This window comes from Pristis pectinata, chromosome 10, assembly GCF_009764475.1.
Source record: "Pristis pectinata isolate sPriPec2 chromosome 10, sPriPec2.1.pri, whole genome shotgun sequence".
Lineage (NCBI taxonomy): Eukaryota > Metazoa > Chordata > Chondrichthyes > Rhinopristiformes > Pristidae > Pristis > Pristis pectinata.
This window is the reverse complement of record NC_067414.1, coordinates 1,941,000-1,966,207: the sequence shown is the minus strand read 5'-3', so window position 1 is coordinate 1,966,207 and position 25,208 is coordinate 1,941,000. Positions and strand designations below refer to the sequence as shown.

General features: G+C 46.3%; 1 protein-coding gene across 3 annotated transcripts in view; it reads left to right on the top strand.

Moving 5' to 3' along the window:
* mcph1 (microcephalin 1) overlaps nucleotides 1–3,494 on the top strand; it is a 285,601-nt gene extending 282,107 nt beyond the window's left edge. For all 3 annotated transcript variants that reach the window (XM_052025076.1, XM_052025078.1, XM_052025077.1), the window contains one exon: nucleotides 3,171–3,494. In XM_052025076.1, the coding sequence (XP_051881036.1) occupies nucleotides 3,171–3,223 (53 nt within the window). In that variant the 3' untranslated portion in view covers nucleotides 3,224–3,494. The remainder of the gene's footprint in view (nucleotides 1–3,170) is intronic.
* Nucleotides 3,495–25,208: the final 21,714 nt, after the last annotated feature.

Here is a 25,208-nt window from a genome sequence, read left to right as displayed (position 1 = left end):
GACTAATGGGCACATTGCTTATGTCCTCCACGGTGAAGACCGATGCAAAATATTCATTCAATTCCCTTGCCATCTCACTATCATCCATTATAATACCTCCTGCACCGTTATCAATTGGTCCTATGTCAACCCGTGTCTCTCTTTTATTCCTTATGTATTTAAAAAAACTCTTAGAATCCTTCCGAATGTTGTCCGCCAGCTTCCTTTCGTAACTCATCTTTGCTTTCCTAATGACCTTCTTAGTTTCTCTCTGCAGATTTTTAAAATCGTTCCAATCTTCTGTTTTCCCACTAATTTTTGCTACTTTGTACGCCGCCCCTTTTGCTTTTATTTTATCCTTCACCTCCCTCGTTATCCACATCTGTGCCTTTTTTCCATTCAAAACCTTCTTTTTTCTTGGAATATATCTGTCCTGCATTGTCCTTATTTCCTGTAGAAATTTCTTCCATTTTTCCTCTGCCGTCCCTCCAGCTAACTTACTCCTCCAATCAATTTGGGCCAACTCATCTCTCATACCTTTGTAATTTCCCTTATTCCACTGAAATATCGATACACCAGTTATCAGCTTCTCCTTCTCAAACTTGAAACTAAACTCAATCATATTGTGATCACTTGTTCCCAGTGGTTCCTTTACCTTTAGTTCCCTAATCACCTCGGGTTCACTACACAGCACCCAATCCAAAACAGCCGATCCCCTGGTGGGCTCCTCAATAAGTTGCTCCAGAAAAACATCCCTTAGACATTCCACAAACTCACTCTCCTGAGTACTACCGCCTTGCTGCATTTCCCAGTCCACCTTCATGTTAAAATCCCCCATAATTATCTTCACATTGTCACTCTGACATGCTTTTTCTATCTCAATCTGCAACTTATGGTCCACTTCCTGACTGCTGTTCGGGGGCCTATATATGACTGCTATTATTGTTCTTTTACCCTTGCTATTTCTCAGCTCCACCCATAAGGATTCCACCTCCTCTGACCCAATGTCCTTCCTTTCTATTGATTTTATATCGCTACTAACCATCATGGCCACACCTCCCCCTCTGCCTACCCTCCTATCCTTCCTATATACTGTATACCCCTTGACATTCAGTTCCCAATCACATCCATCATGAAGCCACGACTCAGTGATTGCAACGATGTCATATTTATTAACCTGTAGTTGTGCCACTAGGTCATCTACTTTATTCCTGATGCTACGTGCATTTAAATATAGTATGTTTAGACTGGTATCTGCTATTGATTTTATTGTACCTCTATTGATCAGCAGATTATCCTGACTTTCTACCTGTCCATCCTTCTTACTATCTTCGCTACCTACTATCTTAGACATGTTCGTGTAGACCTCATCCCCTATCCTAACATTCGGTATCCGAACATCCTCATCCCCGATCCTAACATTCTGTATCCTAACATCCGGATTTGTTGTACTTCTATTATTCAGTAAATTATCCTGACTTATCACCTGCCTGTCATTCTTGCCATCCTCAATGGATTCGTTTCTATACACTTTCTCCCTCACCTTAGCATCTTGTAACCTAGCATCCTGGTTACCATCCCCCTGCCAGATCAGTTTAAACCCTCCCCTACAACTAAATTAAACATTCCCGCCAGGATATTGGACCCTTTGGAGTTTAGATGCAACCCATCCTTAGCAAATAGGTCTTGCCTCCCCCAAAAAAGGTCCCAGGTATCCAAGAATCTGAAGCCCTGCCCCTTGCACCAGTCACTCAGCCACGCATTTAACTGCCAGAGCTTTCTATTCTTCCTGTCATTGATACGCGACACGGGTAGTAGTCCTGAGATTACTACCCTTGAGGTCCTACTTTTCAACCTTCTCCCTAATGCCTTGTATTCCTCCTTCAGGACCTCTTCTCTTTTCCTACCTACATCATTGGTACCTACATGTACCAAGATTTCTGGCTGCTCACCCTCCCCCCTCAGAATATTCTCGACACGGTCTGTGATATCCCGTACCCTGGCACCAGGGAGGCAACACACCATCCGAGACTCATTATCGCTATCGCAGAATCTGCTATCCGTACCCCTTACTATCGAATCCCCAATAACCACTGCATGTCTCTTCCTCTGCTGGACCACTGCATGTCTCTTCCTCTGCTGGACCACAGTATCAGACACGGTGCCAAGGTCCTGGCTGCTGAGGTCTTCCTCTATGAAGTCATCCTCTCCAACCGAATCTAAAATGAGATATCGGTTTTTGAGGGGGACTGCCACTGAGGTGCTGTCTACATAATCTTTATAACTCCTGTCTATCTCCTGCTCGCTCTCCCTAACCAACCGAAGGTCATCCAGCTGCTGCTCCAGACTCTCAATCCGTTCCTTGAGGAGCCGCATCTCGGTGCACTTTGCGCAGATGTAGTTATCAGGGAGTCTGGTCGTCTCCCAGGGGCCCCACATCTGACACTCCAAACACAACACTAATCCCAGATGCATACTGCTGAATATCACTGAGCTCAACACTAAACTAAACTAATAACTCACCCCTCTCTATAATCTCGCCTCTTTCCCGCTCTCGCCGAAGCCCGTTGAGCCAAAGCCCAACCCACTCTGCTCCCTCACACTCAGCTGCCCGCTCCGACGCTGCCCGCTAGATATGCTCGTCTGCTTTTTAAATCGCCCGCGCGCTTCCGGGTGACGTCACGCGCCTGCGCAGTCACTCGCCGCTGTCCCGAACACTAGAAAGAGAGAAAAAAAACACCTCGTTATTTTCCGGCAATCTCCGCTCTCTCGTCCTGCTTCCGTGCTGTGTAACTCTGCTCCCTCAGTACAATGGTGGGCACGGGTTTGTGGGCCGAAGGTCCTGCTTCCGTGCTGTGTAACTCTGCTCCCTCAGTACAATGGTCGGCACGGGTTTGTGGGCCGAAGGTCCTGCTTCCGTGCTGTGTAACTCTGCTCCCTCAGTACAATGGTGGGCACGGGTTTGTGGGCCGAAGGTCCTGCTTCCGTGCTGTGTAACTCTGCTCCCTCAGTACAATGGTCGGCACGGGTTTGTGGGCCGAAGGTCCTGCTTCCGTGCTGTGTAACTCTGCTCCCTCAGTACAATGGTCGGCAGGGGTTTGTGGGCCGAAGGTCCTGCTTCCGTGCTGTGTAACTCTGCTCCATGAAAACAAAACACTAATTGTTTCTCTGTCCCCTTTCCCTCATTCTAGACAGTATTACCAAACATGAGGTCTGCTCCATGGACGGCTACACTCTAGACTAAATGAAAACTACATCAGAAGATGACCCTGCTTCTATCTGTTGGCATATTCACTATTTTATAAGAGTTGGTTTGTAAGGAAAGGACATTGTGTCTCAGAAAAATGATGAAGTATTTTTTAAGTCAGCATTTTAGGTATCACAATGTTCTCTGCAACCCACGCTCAAACTAGGTCGATCATCTCTTTCGGTTGTTTTATCTGGTGTGATTTTAAAGTGTTTCAACAAGCTTTATTAACTTGTACGTGTGTTTTAATAAAAGTGGTTAAAATATTCTCAGTTGTCAGTGTCCTCATTTGAAGATTGTTCTTCTCACAATGCGGTTGGTAATATTGGTGAATGAATGTTTAACCTGCTTGTACAGCACTGCTGTCTCCTGTTTATTAACATAAGTAGGATAACGGGTGACAAAATAACGTTGCAGTGGGTGTATAAGCACATTTCTATCAAAGTACAACAGTAGAGCAAAGGAAAGGAATTATTTATTGATTCCCATGACATCAATGTTAAATGGAGACACAGGAGACTGCAGATGCTGGAGATTGGAGCACAAGCAATCTACTGAAGGAATTCAGCAGGTCAGGCAGCATCTGTGGAGGGAAATGGGCATTCAACGTTAAATGTTTTGGGCTGGCTGAATGCAATATTTTCTTTCCAAGGAGGAAGCTTGTACACCCGGAAATCTTTGGGAACATTGATTCCTTGGTCCACTTGGTCATTTCACAAACGATCTATCACTATACCATCTTACGTCATCCCTTTGTCTCTAAAGTATCCTCAGTATCTGTTGATCACGCCGAGCAAGTGTGAGGTGTTGCACTTTGGGAGGTCAAATGTAAGGGGAAAGTACACAGTGAAAGGCAGGACACTTAACAGCATTGATGTACAGAGGGAGCTTGGGATCCAAGTCCATAGCTCCCTGAAAGTGGTAACACAAGTAGATAGGGTGGTAAAGAAGGCGTACGGCATGCTTGCCTTCATTGGTCAAGCATGTTGCAGCAATATAAAACTTTGGTTAGGCTGCACCTGGAGTCTTGCATTCAATTCTGGTCGCCCCATTACAGGAAGGATGTGGAGTCTTTGGAGAGGGTGCAGAAGAGGTTCACCAGGACACTGCCTGGATTAGAGGGCATGAGCTGTAACGAGAGGTTGGACAAACTTGGGTCGGAGGCTGAGGGGAGACCTATAGAGGTTTATAAGATTATGAGAGGCATAGACAGGGTAGACAATCTTTTTCCCAGGATAGAAATGCCAAACACCAGAGGACATGCATTTAAGGTGAGGGGGGGGATGTTTTTTTTACACAGAGAGCGTTGAGTGCCTGGAATGTGCTGCCAGGGGTGGGGGTGGAGGCAGATGTGTTTAAGAGGCTGTTAGACATATGAATATGGAGGGATATGGATCACGTGCAGGCAGATGAGATTTAGTTTAATTCGGCATCGTGTTCAGCACAGACATGGTGGGCCGAAGGGCCTGTTCCTGTGCTGTACTGTTCTGTGTTCTATCTCAATCCTGAGCACATTTGATGGGCTGTTTTTGCCGGCCTGGCCCAGTATGAACAGTCATCACTGTGATCACCACGTGCCCATACCTAACCCACACCGTGCAGGCCAGAGCTTGGTGTGGGACGAGCTTGGTGTGGGACGAGCTTGGTGTGGGACGAGCTTGGTGTGGGACGAGCTTGGTGTGGGACGAGCTTGGTGTGGGACGAGCTTGGGGTGGGACGAGCTTGGTGTGGGACGAGCTTGGTGTGGGACGAGCTTGGTGTGGGACGAGCTTGGTGTGGGACGAGCTTGGTGTGGGACGAGCTTGGTGTGGGACGAGCTTGGTGTGGGACGAGCTTGGTGTGGGACGAGCTTGGGGTGGGACGAGCTTGGGGTGGGACGAGCTTGGTGTGGGACGAGCTTGGTGTGGGACGAGCTTGGTGTGGGACGAGCTTGGGGTGGGACGAGCTTGGTGTGGGACGAGCTTGGTGTGGGACGAGCTTGGGGTGGGACGAGCTTGGTGTGGGACGAGCTTGGTGTGGGACGAGCTTGGTGTGGGACGAGCTTGGTGTGGGACGAGCTTGGTGTGGGACGAGCTTGGTGTGGGACGAGCTTGGTGTGGGACGAGCTTGGTGTGGGACGAGCTTGGTGTGGGACGAGCTTGGGGTGGGACGAGCTTGGTGTGGGACGAGCTTGGTGTGGGACGAGCTTGGTGTGGGATAGCAGCAGTGCCTCAATCAGCCCTTGAGGAAGAAATGTTTAAAAACTCTTACCATGAAGTAAAGAATTTTTAAATCATGTAAAATCTGATGCATCATAGCACAGGAAGAATTGTCGGTGAGATACCCGTCAGAAACATTTCATGAAGCAATCAACACTCAAACAATCCCCATTGGAACCAACGAGGTTTTGGGAAAACAGAAACTCTTCGATGCAAAAAGAAGTTTGGTATCTAGTATTGCACACAAGTTCATCTGGAGCAAATTATGTCAAACAGAATACACATATCACATGGCTTCCAGTGACTCTGTACTGTTCTCAAATGTCTTCAAACTTACTCTAAGTGTTACATGGAGTGGCCCCACTGCGGTGGCTGTAATCGATTCCAAGTCCATTGTTTTCTGATGAGACTGGAGACTTTCAACATGAGCTCATCGTGCAATGTGGAGAAATTGGACAAAATTTTAAATGTTTCCGTCCTTTCACTTCCTCCCTGCCCCACCCCCACCCTCCTATTTCCAACTTTGACACAATTCTCGCTGGTGGGAAAAGAACTTAAAATAACCCAGCCTACGTTTCCTTTCCCTTACGATGGCTGGCAGAGATGATTCAAAAGCATTCTTGAGGGAAATCATTATTTTGGGCCATCTTTTCAAATTGCACAAGTGATCGCAACCTAGCCCAAGAAATGCAAATGCTTTTTTTGATTTCCTCTCGCTTCTGCTCAAACTGTGCAAATGTCATCCGTTCTCCTCCTCAACGTCAGAGGTGAAGGAAGGGGACAGGTCACACTGATCGCCACACAAGTGTCATCTTCGGCAGACAGTGCCACTGAATCTCCAGGCTTTCGCACAAACTCGGTCGAGATCGGTTCTCCTTCCTGTTCCGCTGATGCATCATCGCAGAGGAAGAATTATTATCGAGGTCCCCATCAGAAACACTTCATGTTTCAAGAATTTGTAGATTAATAATCATAAAAAATGTATTTGAATTTAATGGACTACCTTGGAACAATAATAAAATGAGACCACCCCCTCTTCAAAGTAGGCTTCTTCTTCATGTTTAACCATCCGCCTTAAGTAAACGATAAGATTTAGCGATTGTGCAGACGTTGAAGTTAAAGCTGCCCAGAGGGTGACAAGAGAAACTTCTCCCCGTGCACGTGCAAAAACACACCCACTTAGAACCATAGAAAACTACAGCACAGAAAACAGGCCATTTGGCCCTTCTAGTCTGTGCCGAAACATTATTCTGCTAGTCCCATTTACCTGCCCCCAGCCCATACCCCTCCAGACCTCTCTCGTCCATGTATCTATCCAATTTACTCTTAAAAGTTAAGAGTGTGCCTGCATTTACCACTTCAGTGAAGAAGTTCCCCCTAATGTTCCCCCTAGACCTTTCCCCTTTCACCCTAAAGCCATGTCCTCTCGTACTTATCACTCCTAATCTAGGTGGAAAGAGCCTACTCGCATTAACTTGTTTACAAGCTGCAGGGGAAAGTGTTGTGGAGAACAAGTTGCGAAAGAAGCAAGTGGGCAGACCATAAGCTGCTTTGGAAGAAAGCAAAACTGTTTCAGATATTTGACCAACTTGTATGTTGTCCGGTTTTTGAGATGTATCACAATAGCACTTGTGGGAGGCATTGAGAAGAACAACTACATGTCCATCCTTTGCAGGTTATGATGTGATAAGCCAGGAATTGCCTTGCCCCTTCCCTGGATTGATTACATTGTACCACCAGGCTGAAAGACACCTTCTATCCTGCTGATATAAGACTATTGAACGGTTCCCTATTCTGATAAGATGGACTCTTGGCCTCACAATGTCTGCAACTGTGACACTTTATTCTGCATTCTGTTATTGTCTCCCCTTGTACTACCTCGATGCACTGTTGTAATGAAATTATCTGCAAAACAAAGTTTTTCACTGTACCTCAGTACATGTGACAATAATAAACCAATTACCAATTTACCGTTGACGTGGTCTATTTCAGCAACATGGTTCCGCTGGACAGAGGATGAGTCGGCTTCTGGCCTCATACACTCAGCACCCTCCTGGGGGCAGCACAGTCTAATGATGTCAGAACAACCTTGCCCTTAACTTTATCAAGATGAAAGAGTTGGTTATTGACCCAGGGAAGCTGGGAGTGAACACAACCCTGTCGTCGTTTCCTTCCAGCCAGTCCGTCTTCACCGTGCGTTGCTTCAGGAAGGCTGACAGTGTCGTCAGGGACACCTGTCACCCCGGCCGTTCCCTTTTCTCTCTTCTACCTTCTGGGAGAAGATCCAGGAGCTTGAAAGCCCCGACGTCCAGACTCAGGAACAGCTTCTTCCCCACTGCTGTCAGACTCCTGAACCAGTCACCTCCCTCACATCCCCTTCCCGGCGGTGCTGCCACGTTCCCGGACTCTGAACTCTCCCTTTCTCCGTTATTCCGTTATTGTCACTTCAGCATTTGTGTCTGCACTGCCTCAGACCGCACGACAGTCTCTGCACCGTCCTGTTGTTCTGTGCTCGTCGCTGTATTTATTGTTGTATTTGTTATCACCACGTACACTGTTCACTCTGTGAGCTTCACACCAGCAAGGAGTTTCATTGCACCCTGGTGTTTGTGACAATAAAGTAATAAACTAACTAATGGTGATGGGAAGCAAGTATCTGAGATTGCATTCGCCTGTGTCCTTGCCCTCCTGTGACACGGATCAGGACAGCTACCACTTGGGTGGAGCTTCTGTTTGCTTGTCATTCCATACACAAGTACATCGAGGTGGTGGAAGGCAGGAGCTAGTGTAGCAGTTACAGAGAAAGCGCAGTGCAGATAGACAAATAAAGAGCAAGAGCCACGATGAGGTAGATTAGGAGATCAAGAGTTCATCTCTAGCGTATGAGAAGTCCATTCATGAGTCTGATAACAGCGGGATAGAAGCTGTCCTTGAAGATGGAGGTAAATGTTCTCAAGTTTTTGTGTCTTCTGCTCGATGGAAGGGGAAGGGACTGGAGTGGGTGGGGTCCTTAATTATGTCATGTTCATGGAGGGGAGGCTGATCTTCATGATGGACTGGGCTGTGTCCACAACTCTCTGCAGTATCTTGTGGCCTTGGACAGAATCAGTTGCCGTACCAAGCTGCAATGCATCCAGATAGGATGCTTTCTATGGTGCATCTGTGAAAAACTTAGATGGTCGTCAGGGACGTGCTGAATTTCCTTTGCCTTCTGAGGAAGTAGAGGTGCTGGTGAGCTTCCTTGGCTGTAGCATCTACGTGGTTGGAGCAGGACAAGGTACTGGTGATATTTACACCTAGGACCTTGAAGCTCTCAACCATCTCCACCTCAGCAGCACTGATACAGACAGGGGTGAGTGTTCCACCCTCCTTCCTGAAGCCAAGGACCAGCTCTTTTGTTTAGCTGACATTGTTGTCTTGACACCATGTCACCAGGTTCTCAATCTCCTTCCTGTATTCCATCTCATCATTGTTTGAGATCCGGTCCAGAATCTCCATGTTCAAACCAAGGAAAAGTTGCACATGTACTGTACCAGGATGGTATTTCTTTAAATTGAAAGTTGTTTGAAGAAGGGTATTGTAATTTTAACAATAGCCCAGCCATTCACATTTGATTTGATGGCCATGTGGGGACAGAGAACAGACTGTAATTTCAGTAAAAAGCAATCACACAATAAAATAGTGTTCTGGCCTGAGATTGCATGGTCTGTTCATCAATACGAGATACTGGGATGTGCTGTAAAAACAAAATGATCCACAAATGTGTTAACCTGCTTCTTTAATTTCGTATGGTCTTCAAGGATTCAAAATGTGACCCACTCTGCCACTCTGCGGGTTGGAATCCAGCGACCCATCTCAGGTTTAAACGCAGCTGCAGTATCCACCTGTGTAGGTGGCCCAGAGGGAGCTTTAGACCATCACCGTGGACACTTCAAAATAGCACGACCCAATTTAACATCAGATGTCCCACAGCAGTCCCCAAAAATGGACCAGGAAATCACTGCAGGAAGGTGTGATCACCTCTTTATACCAGTTACCTCCCCTCTATCTTTCAGTCCAGATAAAGGGATGTCAACTGTCCATTTCCATCCACAGATGCTGCCTGACTCAGCCTTCCACCACCACTTGTTACTCTGGATTCCAACATCCTGATGAAGGGTCTCGACCTGAAACGTCGACTGTGCATTTCCCTCCACAGATGCTGCCTGACCTGCTGAGTTCCTCCAGCATCTTGTGTGTGTTGCTCCAGATTCCAGCATCTACAGTGTCTCATGTCTGCGGTCTCTTGTGTCCCCATTATCACCTCTTTTATTTTATACCATTTAATCACCAATGATTTCTAATCTCTCGTGTCTCCAAGGTGCAATCTCTGTTCCCTTTGACAATAAGAATCTTGGAAATCTGGGTGTGTGCAAAGTACAGAATAATCTTTGGTGCAGTGTTGAATTTTGTGATGTGTTTGCTCTGCGGGAAGTTAAACAATTTTAGTCTCAAGTTGTTACAATATTCGCATCTGGGCCAATAAAAATAAATCTGGAAATGTGAAGAATTAAAAGCAGCTGAAACACAATGTCAGCCTTGGAGAAACAGCAGGTGAGTGACATTTCTGTAGTGTACCTTTCATTCGAACCAAAGAACATGTCTTTTATCTTCACAGAAGTCAGCAAAGTATACCCAATGTTTTAACCTCTTTATTTTGGTAAGAACCATTTTTCTCAGCAAAACGTCCGGATGGAGAGGGCAAAGTGAGGGACGGAAAGGGGGCTAGAGTGAAATCGGCAGGAGAGGGAACACTGTGGATGGTCATTCAGTGATCTCTGCTGGAAGGATTTATTGTCAAGGAACCGATACCAACAGCAGGAGGAACAGGCAGGGAGGTGAGTCACTGCAGAAAGATGCACATGAAGCATTTCATCAATAGTTGTAGTAATTACATTTATATAAACTATACTCACTTCCAAGTCTGTCCACAACAATGTTGCATCCCTTTTGCATTTTACAAAGTTCTGATTTGAGCATCAATTCCCGAAGTTCCAGCTCTTCTTTGTAAAGCAATAAAAGTGAAATAACAACAAGTCAGGCAGCGTCTGTGGGGGCAGAAATGACGTTACCATTTCAAGTTGATGACCTTTCCTCGGAACAAGGAAACGTTAGAAATCAAACATTTGAAGTTGCAGAGGAGTGGGGTGCTGGTGCAGAGAATGAAGCGGAGGTGTGTGATAGGGTGAAGACCAAGGCAGAGCAAAGGACACAAGTAGTGATGATTACGTAGACCATTACAGCACAGTACAGGCCCTTCAGCCCACAATGTTGTGCCGACATTTTATCCTGCTCTAAGATCTATCTAACCCTTCCCTCCCACATAGCCCCCTATTTTTCTATCATTCATAGAATCATAGAATCATAAAACAGTACAGCACAATACAGGCCCTTCGGCCCACAATGTTGTGCTGACCTTTAAACCTCGCCTAAGACTATCTAACCCCTTCCTCCCACATATCCCCCTATTTTAAATTCCTCCATATGCTTATCTAGGAATTTCTTGAATTTGACCAATGTACCTGCCTCCACCACCACACCCCAGGCAGCGCATTCCATGCCCCAACCACTCTCTGGGTAAAAAACCTCCCTCTGACATCTCCCTTGAACTTCCTAGCCATTACTTTAAGGCCATGCCCTCTTGTATTGAGTATTGGCGCCCTGGGAAAGAGGCGCTGGCTGTCCACTGTATCTATTCCTCTCAATATCCTGTACACTTCTATCATGTCTCCCCTCATCCTCCTCCTCTCCATTGAGTAAAGCCCTAGCTCCCTTAGTCTCCCCTCATAATCCATACTCTCCAATCCAGGCAGCATCCTGGTAAATCTCCTCTGCACCCTTTCCGACGCCTCCACATCCTTCCTATAATGCGGCGACCAGAACTGGACACAGTACTCTAAGTGGGGTCTAACCAGAGTTTTGTAAAGCAACATCATTACTTCACGGCTCTTAAACTCGATCCCATGACTTTTGAAAGCTAACATCCCATAAGCTTTCTTAACTACCCTATCCACCTGTGAGGCAACTTTCAGGGATCTGTGGATATGAACCCCCAGATCCCTCTGTTCCTCCACACTGCCCAGAATCCTGCCATTTACCTTGTACTCCGCCTTGGAGTTTGTCCTTCCAAAGTGTACCACCTCACACTTCTCTGGATTGAACTCTATCCGCCACTTCTCAGCCCAAATCTGTATCCTATCAATGTCCCTCTGCAATCTTCGACAGCCGTCCACACTATCCACAACACCACCAACCTTTGTGTCGTCTGCAAACTTGCTAACCCACCCTTCCACCCCCTCATCTAAGTCATTAATTAAAATCACAAAAAGTAGAGGTCCCAGAACCGATCCCTGTGGGACACCACTAGTCACAGCCCTCCAATCTGAAGGCACTCCCTCCACCACAACCCTCTGCTTTCTACAGGCAAGCCAATTCTGAATCCACACGGCCAAGCCTCCCTGGATCCCTTGCCCTCTGACCTTCTGAAGAAGCCTACCATGTGTCTATCTAAGGGTCTCTTAAATGGCCCTAATGTATCTGCCCCCACAACCTCTGAAGGTAGTGTGTTCCACGCACCCACCACTCTCTGTGTAAAAAAATTACCCCTGACATCCCCCTTATACCTTCCTCCAATCACCTTAAAATTCTGTCCCCTTGTGTGAGCCATTGTCACCCTGGGAAAAAGTCTCTGACTGTCCACTCGATCTATGCCTCTTATCATCTTGTACACCTCTATCAAGTCACCTCTCATCCTCCTCCTCTCCAAAGAGAAAAGCCTCAACCTATCCTCATAAGACATGCTCTCCAATCCCAGCAACATCCTGGTACAGTTTACAGCTGAGATAGGGTGGGAAAGGCTTGTTTCCTTCCAGACCACCTGTTTGGAGGATATGTCTGCAGAAAATGAGCAAGAACTGGCCAGTTATGACACAGCATGAGCAGATTTTGTGAGCAGTTTTGGGCCCCATATCTAAGGAAGGATGTGCTGGCACTGGAGGGGGTCCAGAGGAGGTTGATGAGAATGATCCTGGGGATGAAAGGGTTAATGTATGAGGAGCATTTGATGTCTCTGAGCCTGTACTCACTGGTGTTCAGAAGGATGATGTGGGCTCTCATTGAAACCTACCGAATATTGAAAGGCCTGGATAGAGTGGACGTGGAGAGGATGTTTCCATCAGTGGGAGAGTCCAGGGCCAGAGGGCACAGCCTCAGAATAAAATGACATCCCTTAAAAACAGAGATGTGGAGGAATTTCATTAGCCAGAGGGCAGTGAATCTGTGGAATTCATTGCCACAGACGGCTGTGGAGGCCAAGTCATTGAGTGTATTTAAAACGGAGGTTGATAGGTTCTTGATTAGTGAGGGCGTCAAATGTTACAGGGAGAAGGCAGGAGAATGGCTCCCACGACTGCGTGGCCAGATTCTGCTCTAACTCCATCTACAAGTTTGAAGATGATACCACCGTTGTAGGCCGTATCTCAACGATGTCGGAGTACAGGAAGGAGATAGAGAGCTTAGTGGAATGGTGTCATGACAACAACCTTTCAGTGTCAGCAAAACAAAAGAGCTGGTCATTGACTTCAGGAAAGGGGGCGGTGTACATGCACCTGTCTACATCAATGGTGCTGAGGTCGAGAGGGTTGAGAGCTTCAAGTTCCTGGGAGTGAACATCACCAACAGCCTGTCCTGGTCAAATCATATAGAAGCCACAGCCAAGAAAGCTCACCAGCACCTCTACTTCCTCAGGAGGCTAAAGAAATTTAGTTTGTCCCCTTTGACTTTCACCAACGTTTATCGATGCACTATAGAAAGCATCCTATCTGGATGTATCGCGGCTTGGTATGGCAACTGCTCTGCTCAGGACCTCAAGAAGCTGCAGAGAGTTGTGGACACAGCCCAGTGCATCACGGACACCAGCCTCCCCTCCTTGGACTCTGTCTATACCTCTCGTTGTCTTGGTGAAGCAGCCAGCATAATCAAAGACCCCACCCACCCAGGACATTCTCTCTTCTCTTCCATCGGGTAGAAGATACAGGAGCCTGAGGGCACGTACCACCAGGCTCAAGGACACTTCTACCCCACTGTGATAAGACTATTGAACGGTTCCATTATACGATGAGATGGACTCTGACCTCACAATCTACCTTGTTGTGACCTTGCACCTTATTGCACTGCACTTTCTCTGTAGCTGTGACACTTTACTCTGTACTGTTATTGTTTTTACCTGTACTACATCAATGCACTCTGTACTAACCCAATGTAACTTCACTGTGTAATGAATTGACCTGTACAATCGATATGCAAGACAAGTTTTTCACTGTACCTCGGTACAAATGACAATAATAAACCAATACCAATACCCATGGGGTTGAGGGGGAAAGTAAATCAACCATGATCGAATGGCAGAGCAGACTCGATGGGCTGAATAGCCTGATTCTGCTCCTATGCCTTATGGACTTATGGAAAGGCTGGTTATCTGAAGCTGTTGAGTTCATTGTTCAGCCTCGAGGCCGTATCAGGTGAGGTACTGTCCCTTGACCTACGTCGGGCTTCATAACTTCAGTGTAAGAGTGAGAGTGGGAGTAGGTTGGAAATGAAAGAAACGGGTAATTGGAAGCTGAGGGCTACCCTTGCAGACCACAGGGGGATGTTCTGCAAATCAATCACCCAATCTGCACTGGTTTCTCCAGTAGAGGGGTCCCTTGGGGAACACTGATTGCCAGACAGACACTACATTAATTGAAACACAAGTAAATGGCTGCATCACCTGACGGAGTGTTTGGGTCCCTGGATGGTGAGAGGGGAAGAGGGAAAAGGGTAGGGCTACTCATTACAAGTTGTGGACGAGGTCTTGGGGGAAGGGAGGGATGGACCAGGGAGTTGTGGAAGAATGCTGAAGGCGGAGGAGATTTTTCGTGGTGTCATGTTGATCCGGCCCAGCACGTCAGTCTGCCTCTCTTGGTCTCCGGAAATCCCCTCTGTTCTCTTCCCCTCCACCTTCTCATAGAGTCACACAGCACAGAAACAGGCTCTTCAGCCCAACTGGTCCATGCTGACCAAGATTCCCCTCTGAGCCAGTCCCATTTGCCCGCGTTTGGCCCACATCCCTCTAACCTTTCCTCTCCATGTACCTGTCCATGTGCCTTTTAAACGTTGTTCACCCACTTCCTCTGGCAGCTCATTCCATCTACTCACCACCCTCTTGGTAGAAAAGATGCCTCTCAAGTTCCTATTATATCTTTCCCCTCTCACTTTAAACCCATGCCCTCTAGTTCTTGATTCCCTGGGGAAAAGACTGTGTGCATTCACCCTATCCATGCCCCTCATGACTTTATACACTATAAGATCACCTCCCAGTCTTCTACACTCCAAGGGAAAAAATCCTAGCCTGTCCAACCTCTTCAAATAACTCAGTCCCTCAAGTCCTGTCAAAATTCTTGTAAAGCTTTTCTGCACTCTTTCTAGTTTAATAACATCTTTCCTACAGCAGGGTGACCAAAACTGAACACAATACTCCAAGTGCGGCCTCACCAGCTTCCTGTACAACTGCACCATGACCTTCCAACTTTTATACTCAATGCCCTTACTGATGAAGGCCAGCGTGCCAAACGCCTTCTTCACCACCCTGTCTACCTGTGACTCCACATTCAGGGAACCATGTACCTGAACTCCAAGGTCCCTCTGTTCTACAACACTCCCCAGGGCCCTACCGTTCACTGTAAAAGTTCTACATTGATATGACTTTCCAAAAATGCAACACCTCGCACTTATCTGAATTAAACTCCATTTGTCATTCCTTGGCCCACTTACTCAGCTGACTCTGCAACCTAACTTTCATCACTAACTTTTCCCATTTGTTTTGCCTACCATCCATACAGATCATTTCACCAGGTCAGTGCATTGAGGTAGTACAAGGGAAAACAATAACAGAATGCAGAATAAAGTGTTACAGTACAGAGAAAGTGCAGTGCAGGCAGACAATAAGGTGCAAGGTCATGACGAGGTACATTGAGAGATCAAGAGTTACGATCTTTATCATACAAGAGCTATGATAACAGTTTTATTTTCCAACAACCACAACGTGCCCTTGACTCAGTTCAGCTGGAAGAGCCAAAATTCATCTTGAAATCATTTCTGAGATACCATTCACTGGAATGCAGATCGACACGAATGAATCCCGGCAGCTTTCTGAGTACTGATTCATTTCCCAAATGTTTGGAAAATAAACCAACTTTTGAAATATCTCAATTTAAACATCCTAATCAAAACAATCATTCTTGTGTGTTCATTTCTACAAGAAACCATATGTTCATGTGTCACAGCTGATTCATGAAGAATTGCCTTTATCAGTAAGTTTCAATTGATTGACTTTTCATTTCACTGAACAGATAACAAGTACATAACAGTGACATGTGAACCACACCGGTAGACAATGGAGAATTCACCTTCACTGCAGGAAGTTGTTGAAACACCAGAGATGTATCAGTGAACGGAGTTGCCAGGAAAAGATTTTCTTACTTCACAAAACTTTCAAAGGAGCAACTTAGTTTATTTTTACAAAAGTAAAATCAACACCGTCTTCTGCTTTTCGAGGATGGTTTTCAAAATTATGTTTATTTTCTTGTAATTTTGTGCGTTATTGAAGCCTAAGTTGAGGGAGTTTGGCAGCTTTTTCAGGCGTCCTGGGTGAGGTGTGTGATCAGCCCATTGGCGAGGAGCTCCACAGGTGCAGTAAGGGACTGTTCACGGGTCTGAGCATCTGGAACTGCTGAGTGAAGGGGCTGGAGGGGGACAGAGGTGCTGGAGGGGGACAGAAGGGCTGGAGGGGGACAGAGGTGCTGGAGGGGGACAGAGGTGCTGGAGGGGTACCGAGGGGGCTGGAGGGGGACAGAGGGGCTGGATGGGACCCGATCAGTGGTAACCCAGTACTGGCTGGGCTACAGGGACAGAGGGGGAGAATGGGACCTGTCTCAAGCAGTACTGAGAGGCCAAATCTCTGCAAGATCCCATGGTGTAATTGTGTGAGCCTGCTGATACAGCCTACCGCTGAACACCAACATCAGGTACTGATGATCAGGTACTGGGTTTGTGAATGTGTTTCCCATGGTGCAAGTGTTGACTGAGTCATTTGTAGATCATTTCGCATTACCCCAGACATTTTGACTGTTTCTGTGTCTGTGTCTGACGCATCAGTTTGTGTGGTTTCTGTGCAATGGGACCACAGTGTCTCAGCCATGTCCAACATTGGGCACTTGGGGAACAGTTAGTTCTGGCCAATAGCAAACAGGTAATTGGTTTATTACTGTCACATCTACTGAGGTACAGTGAAAAATTGTTCTGCAAGCCGTCCAGACAGATCATTCCAAACACAAGTGCATCGAGGTAGTACAAGGGAAAAGCAATAACAGAATGCAGAATAAAGTGTTACAGTTACAGAGAAAGTGCAGTGCAGGCAGACACATAAAGTGTAAGGGTCAGGATGAGGTAGATTGTGAGATCAAAAGTACATCTTTATTGTACAAAAGGTCCGTTCAAGATTGACTCAGACTCTGCATCTGACACACATCATTTAGTGAGGCAGGAGGTACAGGAGCTCGAAGACTCACACCTCAGGCTTCAACAGTTTCTTCCCCACTGCCGTCAGATTCCTAGAGTCAGTCATATAGCATGGAATCAGGCCCTTTGACCCAATTGGTCCATGCCAGCCATGATTCCTATCTAAGCTAGTCCCATATCCCTCTAAACTTTTCCTATCTATGTACCTGTCCAAATGCCTTTTAAATGTTGTTAATGTTCCTGCCTCAACCACTTCCTCTGGTAGCTCGTTCCATATACTGACCACTCTCTGGATGAAAAAGTTGCCCCTCAGGTTCTGATTAAATCTTTCCCCTCTCACCCTAAACCCATGTATTGGAATTGATTTATTATTGTCACTTGTACCGAGGTACAGTGAAAAACTTGACTTGCATACCGTTCGTACAGATCAATTCATTACACAGTGCATCGAGGTAGTACAGGGTAAACCAATAACAGAATACAGAGTAAAGTGTCACAGCTGCAGGGAAATGCAGTGCAGGTAGACAATAAGGTGCAAGGTCCTAACAAGGTAGACTGTGAGGTCAAGAGTCCACCTCATCATATAAGGGAACCATTCAATAGTCTTATCACAGTGGAATAGAAGCTGTCCTTGAGCCTTGTGGTACGTGCCCTCAGGCTCCTGTATCTTCTCCCTGATGGGAGAGGAGAAAAGAGAGAGTGTCCGTGGTGGGTGGGGTCTTTGATTATGCTGGCTGCTTCACCAACGCAGCAAGAAGTACAGACAGAGTCCAAGGAGGCGAAGCTGGTTTCCGTGATGTGCTGGGCTGTGTCCACAACTCTCTGCAGTTTCTTGTGGTCCCGGGCAGAGCAGTTGCTGTACCAATCCATGATGCATCCAAATAGGATGCTTTCTGTGGTGCATCAATAAATATTGGTGAGTGTCAAAGGGGACAAGACAAATTTCTTTGACCTCCTGAGGAAGTAGAGGTGCTGGTGAGCTTTCTTGGCCGTGGCATCTACGTGGTTGGACTAGGACAGGCCTTTGTTGATGTTCACTCCTAGGAACTTGAAGCTCTCAACCCTCTTGACCTCAGCACCATTGATGTAGACAGGTGCATGTACACCGCCCCCTTTCCTGAAGTCAATGACCAGCTCTTTTGTTTTGTTGACATTGAGGGAAAGGTTGTTGTCATGACACCATGTCACTAAGCTCTCTATCTCCTTCCTGTACTCCAACTCATCGTTATTTGAGATACGGCCCACTACTGTGGTATCATCTGCAAACTTGTAGATGGAGTTAGAGCAGAATCTGTCCACGCAGTTAGGAGCGTACAGGGAGTAGAGTAGAGGGCTGAGGACGCAGCCTTGTGGGGCACCAGTGTTGAGAATAATCATGTCGGAGGTATTGCTGCCTATCCTCACTGATTGCGGTGTGTTGGTCAGAAAGTCAAGGATCCAGTTGTGGAGGGAGGTGTTGAGTCCCAGGTCTCGGGGTTTGGTGATGAGTTTGCTTGGAATTATGATAGTTCTTGATTCCCCAACCCTGGGAAAAAGCCTATGCATTCACCTTATCAGTGCCCCTCATGATTTACACACCTCTATAAGGTCACCACTCAGTCTCCTACACTCCAGTGGATAATGTCCCAACCTGCTCAACTTCTCTCCATAGCTCAGTCCCTTGAGGCCTGGTAACATGCCCGTTAATCTCCTCTGCACTCCTTCCAGTGTAATGGCATCTTTTCCACAGCAGGGTGACCAAAACTGAACACAATATTCCAAATGCAGCCTCACCAATATCTTGTACAACTGCAACATAACGTCCCAACTCCTACACTCAGTGCCCTGACTGATGAAGGCCAGTGTGCCAAATGCCTTCTTCACCACCCTGTCGACCTGTGATGCCACTTTCAGTGAACCATGTACCTGTGCTCCCTGGTCCCTCTGTTCTACAACACTCCCCAGGGCCCCACCGTTCACTGTGAAAGTCTTACCCTGATTTGTCTTGAACTGACCTGAGAAACCTCAGACTATATTTCCCTCAATTTGCACCAATGTTGTTATGCTTTTTTGTTTATGTGAACTTAAGTTCATGTGATTTATATTTGTAAGGTACCGTGCTGCTGCTGCAAACAGCTCATTTTCATGCCAATTGTACCCTGGGTATGTCTGCCCATGACAATAAACATGGCCTTGATATCTGTGCAATGTGACCACAGTGTTTTGGGAGTGTCCAGCATTGGGCATGCGGGGAACTAGTTCTCAGCAACAGCAAGCAGACACCATTGGATACTCCTGGGACAGCACGAACTGAGCTCTTATTCCTCACACCCTCTGCACCTTCCCCGTCCCTTCCACACTGACGCCAAGCCCTCATTTACCAACCATCACTGCCCAACTACAGGAAAGGTACGGCTGGCAGCTCTCAGTGCTTCGATTGAAATTGTGAAAAGCATGGGAGTGGTGCAGGAGGGAGGTTGGTGGAGAACAATTTCTTCTCCCCTCCCTCAAGAATCTTGCTTCCTGCTGGGGGAGCATTTTCCTTGAGTAGGTCAGAAGAACACAAGAAATAGGAGCAGGAGGAGGCCATCCGGCCCATCGAGCCTGCTCCGCCATTCAATGAGATCATGGCTGATCTGGCCGTGGACTCAGATCCACCTGCCTGCCTTTTCCCCAGAACCCTTATTCCCTACTGAGCAAAAATTTATCAAACTGTGTCTTATATATTTAATGAGGCAGCCTCTACTGCTTCCCTGGGCAGAGAATTCCACAGATTCACTGCTCTCTGGGAAAAGCAGTTTCTCATCTCCGTCCTAAATCTATTTCCCCAAATTTTGAGACTATGTCCCCTGGTTCTAGTCTCACCTCCCAGTGGAAACAACCTTCCTGCCTCTTTCTTATCTCTCCCTTTCATAATTTATATGTTTCTGTAAGATCCCCTCCTTCTTCTGAATTCCAACGAGTATAGTCCCAGGTGACTCAATCTCTTCCCATAGGCTAACGCCCTCATCTCCAGAATCAACCTGGTGAACCTCCTCTGCACTGCCTCCAAAGCCAGTATTTCCTTCCTCAAGTAAGGAGACCAGAACTGCACACAGTACTCCAGGTGCGGCCTCACCAGTACCCTGTACAGTTGCAGCATAACCTCCCTGCTCTTAAATTCAATCCCTCCAGCAATGAAGGTCAACATTCTATTTGCCTTCTTGATAACCTGTTGCGCCTGCAAACCAACCTTTTGCGATTCATGCACAAACACTCCCAAGTCCCTCTGCACAACAGCACGCTGCAATCTTTCACCATTTAAATGATCTGATCTTCTGTTTTTCCTTCCAAATGTAGGTTTCCGTAGTGTAGTGGTTATCATGTTCTCTTCACATGCAAAGGATCCCGGTTCGACCCCAGGCAGAAACACTGTTTGGTATTGGTATTGGTATTGGTTTATTGGGTGGCACGGTAGTGTAGCGGTTAGCATAACTCTATTACAGCGCCAGTGACCTGTGTTCATTTCCCTCCACTGTCTGTAAGGAGTTTGTACGTTCTCCTCGTGTCTGCGTGGGTTTCCTCCAGGTGCTCCTGGTTTCCTCCCACATTCCAAAGACGTACGGGTTAGGAAGTTGTGGGCGTGCTATGTTGGCGCCGGAAGCGTGGCGACACTTGTGGGCTGCCCCCAGCACATTCTGAGTAACACAAAAAGATGCATTTCACTGCGTGTTTGGATGTACATGTGACTAATAAATAAATGTCTTAAAGCGGATGACCTCGCATTTATCAACATTGTGCTCCATCTGCCAGCCACTCACTGAACCCATCTATATCTCCCTGCAGACTCTCCGCATCCTCTGCACCATTTGCTTTTCCACTCATTTAGTGTCATCAGCAAACTTAGATACACTGCACTCATTCCCCTCTTCCAAATCGTTAACGTATATCGTGAACAGTTGCAGGCCCAGCACTGACCCCTGCGGCACCTCGCTCATCACTGATTGCCAACCAGAGAAACATCCATTTATCCCAACTCTCTGCCTTCTATTGGTTAGCCAATCCTCTCTGTGTGCTAATACGTTCCCTACAACTCCATGGATCCTTATCTTATGGATAAGTCTTTTGTGTGGCACCTTGTCAAACACCTTCTGGAAATCCAAGTACTCAACATCCACCTGTTCCCCTCTATCCACTGTGCTCATTATATCCTCAAAGAACTCCAGTAAGTTTGTCAAACAGGACCTGCCCTTCCTGAATCCGTGTTGTGTCTGCCTGATGGAACTACTTCTATCCAGTTGTCTCACTATTTCTTCCTTAATGATAGCTTCAAGCATTTTCCTGACTGTAGACATCAAGCTAACTGGCCTATAGTTATGTGCCTTTTGCATAATACTTTTTTTTAAACAGTGCCATGACTTTCACTGTCTTCCAATCCGCCAGGACCCACCCAGAGTCCAGAGAATTTTGGCAAATTATCACAAACTTCTGCCAATTCCCTGGGATGCATCCCATCAGGACCAGGGGACTTGTCTACCTTTAGGCCCACTATTTTGCTCATCACTACCTCTTTAGTGACAGTGATTGTGTCGAGGTCCTCACCTCCCATCGCATCCATAACATCTCTCTTAGGCATGTTAGACGTGTCCTCCATCATGAAGACCGACACAAAATAGTTGTTCAAGGCCTCAGCCATTTTCACGTTAATTCCCCCTCCTCATCTTCCAAGAGATCTTGTCATCTTCCAAGGGACCTATGGTCACTTTCGCCTCCCTTTTCCACTTTATATAACTATAAAAACTTTTACTTACCTGTTTTTACATTTTATGCTCATTTCATAATCTATCTTCCCTTTCCTCATTGCTTGCTTAGTGGTTCTTTGTTGCTTTTTAAAGTTTTCCCAATCTTCCAGTTTCCCACTATTCTTGGCAGCTTTGTGTGCATGAGCTTTTAGCTTGATGCCTTCTTTTATTTCCTTACTTTTGTTGAGCACCGTGAAAAATTTCTTTGAAAGTCTTCTACTGTTCCTCAACTGTCTCACCATATAGCCTGTGTTCCCAGTCTACACTGGCTAACTCCTCCCTCATCCCGTTGTGGTCTCCCTTGTTTAGGCATAATACACTGGTTTTAGATCGAACTATTGCACCCTCCATTTGTGTGAGAAATTCAATCATACTGTGAACACTCTTTCCAAGAGGATCCCTGACATGCTGTTCAAGAAAGCTATCATGGATGTCCTCCTCAAGACTGCCTCGACCAACTTGATTCACCCAACCTATGTGGAAGTTAAAGTCCCCCATGACAACTGCTGCTCCATTCTGACATGCATCAGAGATTTCTTGGTTTATTGCCTGTGCCACTGTAATGTTATTATTCGGTGGCCTAGAGACAACTCCCACCAGTGATTTTTTCCCTTTACTGTTCCTAATCTCTACCTAGATGGACTCAACATTCTGCTCCTTGGATCTTATATCGTCTCTCAGTATCACCCTGATCTCATTCTTAATTAAGAGCGCTACCCCACCTCCCTTACCTTCCTGCCGATCCTTCCGTATTACCTGATACCCTTGGATATTTAATTCCCACTCATCTCCACCCTGCAACCACGTTTCTGTAATGGCCACTAAATCATACCCCTTTGTACTGATTTGTGCCACAAGTTCACTGACCTTGTTTCGAGTACTATGGGCACTCAGATAATGTGCCCTCACACTCACTGTGCTTTTAGAATCCAGTAACCTTTGTGTCCTTTGCGTTTGACTTTTCTGTTCTCCACTCTTATGTTTCTCTTTTCTAACTTTTGCTCTGGTCTCTGCTTTGCTTCTCTCTGTCTTTCTGCATGGATTCCCATCCCCCTGCCATATTAGTTCAAACCCTCCCCAACAGCACTTGGACATTGATCCCAGTCCTGCCCAGGTGTAGACCGTCCAGTTTGTACTGGTCCCACCTCCCCCAGAACCGGCTCCAATGCCCCAGGAATGTGAAACCCTCCCTCCTGCACCACTGCACAAGCCACATATATGGTTGAAGGGCAGTTTCCGTGCTGTATGACAATATAAATGAAACTCAACACGTAGGTTTGCAGCTTGCAATGAAACAGCTGATCCCACAGTCAGCAGCCATTCACTACCCTGGTAACAATTATAATTTAGATGAAATCGGCAGGAAGATGATACCTGTCACACATGTAAAACAACTGATCCATTTGGAAACTTCATGGGAGACGCTGAGATGCAGAATCTCATCCTGCTGATTAAAGTTTCATGGTGTTAAACTGTGAAACCTACAGACGGTGTCCAGCTCTGGTTACGTTCTGGGGGAGATGTAAATGCACTGGAGAGGGTGCAGATTTACAAAAGCATTGCCAAGGTTAGAATATTGTAGCTGAGCAGAAATTGAATTCGAGACAAAAATGCAAGAGAGGAAAAAGTAAATTGCAATTTACGAAAAGATCAGGAACCTGGATAGAGTAAATCTGAAGTACCTTTTACTTTCGTAGTCAGAAAGAGGGAGGAATTTGGATAGAGTAAATCTGAAGTACCTTTTACTTTCGTAGTCAGAAAGAGGGAGGAATTCATACAGTCCCTCATGGATGCTCTTTTACCTCAGCTTGGCTTTGCTGCTATTGGCAAGTATTCTGGAGTTACGGAATTAAATGGAATAGAGGTATTCATTAAAAATGAGAACCAGCCTTCAGGAAATACACCCTGTTCACAATTCAACTTCCACTGATGTCAAGTTAAACTAAATCCCTTCTGCCTGCACATGATCCATATCCGTCCATTCTCTGCACATTCTTATATAGATGCTGTTAGATAGATAACACCCTCTATCGTATCTGCCTCCACCACCACCCCTGACAGCACATTTCAAGCACCCACCGCTCTCTGTGTAAAACAAAAACTTGCCCCACACACTTCTTTGAACTTTCCCCCTCTCACAAGTCCTCTAGTGTTCGACATTCCAACCCTGGGAAAAAGACTCTGGCTATCTACCTATCTGTGCCTCTCATAATCTTATAAACCTCAATCAAGTCTCCCCTCAGCCTCTGCCACTCCAGAGAAAACAACCCAACCTCTCCTTATAGCTCATACCCTCTAATCCAGGCAGCATGCTGGGAAAACTCTTCTGTACCCTCTCCAAAGCCTCCACGCCCTTCCTGTAATGGGGCGACCAGATCTGCACACAAAACTCCACAAGTGTGGCCTGACCGATGTTTAAAACAGCTGCAACGTGACTTCCTGATTCTAATACTCAGTGCCCCAACCAATGAAGGCAAGCACGCTGTACACCTTCTCTACCACCCTATCTACTTGTGTGGCCACTTTCAGAGGGCTATGGACCCCAAGGTCTTGCCATGAAGATATCCTCCCAGCTGTTCCCACTGACCACAGAATCGCAGACTGTTGTGGTTCCCACTCCAGAGCCGATCACCTCAGATCTGGTCCTGGACTCTATCTTTGTAGGTCTGGTGCCTGGCAAGTGAAACAATATTGGAAAGTGCTAAGAATATGACGTTGAATCTGCAACGTGGTGACCCAGGCAAGAACGCCACTAGTTGAGCCACCATTCCAAAATGGCTCATGGTGTAAGTGTTCTATTGACACTAAGATCACTCAGAAATGGACCCTCTGTTAACAAGATGGAAAAGGCTTGGAGACACATGAGACTGCAGATGCAGTGGCTCAGGCAGCATCTGTGGAGGCAGAGGAATGGTCAATCTGGCCCACTGAGTTCTTCTAGTGTTTTGTGTGCTGCTCCAGAGTTTGGAGCAGTTGGTCAGATTTTGGTCATTTCGAGAGCCGAGATGTTCCCTTGATATTCCGTGTTCTGCTACAGTTTATAAGATTGGACTTTGATCAGGCCCTCCATCAATGCTTGAAGAGCAGATGCTAAAAGACAGACCACTTACAGTAAGTCATCTCATTGATCGACCAATTTAGCAAAGTTAAAATCCTATTAATTCACTGCAAGTCTGAATGCATTTGTCTGGATCCTTATGCCAGATATGCATCAATTAGTGAACTGAGGAGTTTAATACTGAGTCTGGTAGCATGCGGTCAGAGCCTGGCAGATGATCAGTATGTGTTTTATTTCACATTGGTCATCTTTCTATCATGTTTTAGTCATTTGATTCAAGTTTTTTAACTTCAAGGAGAAGATTTATTGGGCTGAATGCTGTTCAAAGGTTACGTGTTGTAAATCCAAACTAATTTGCATTGGTTTTAAAG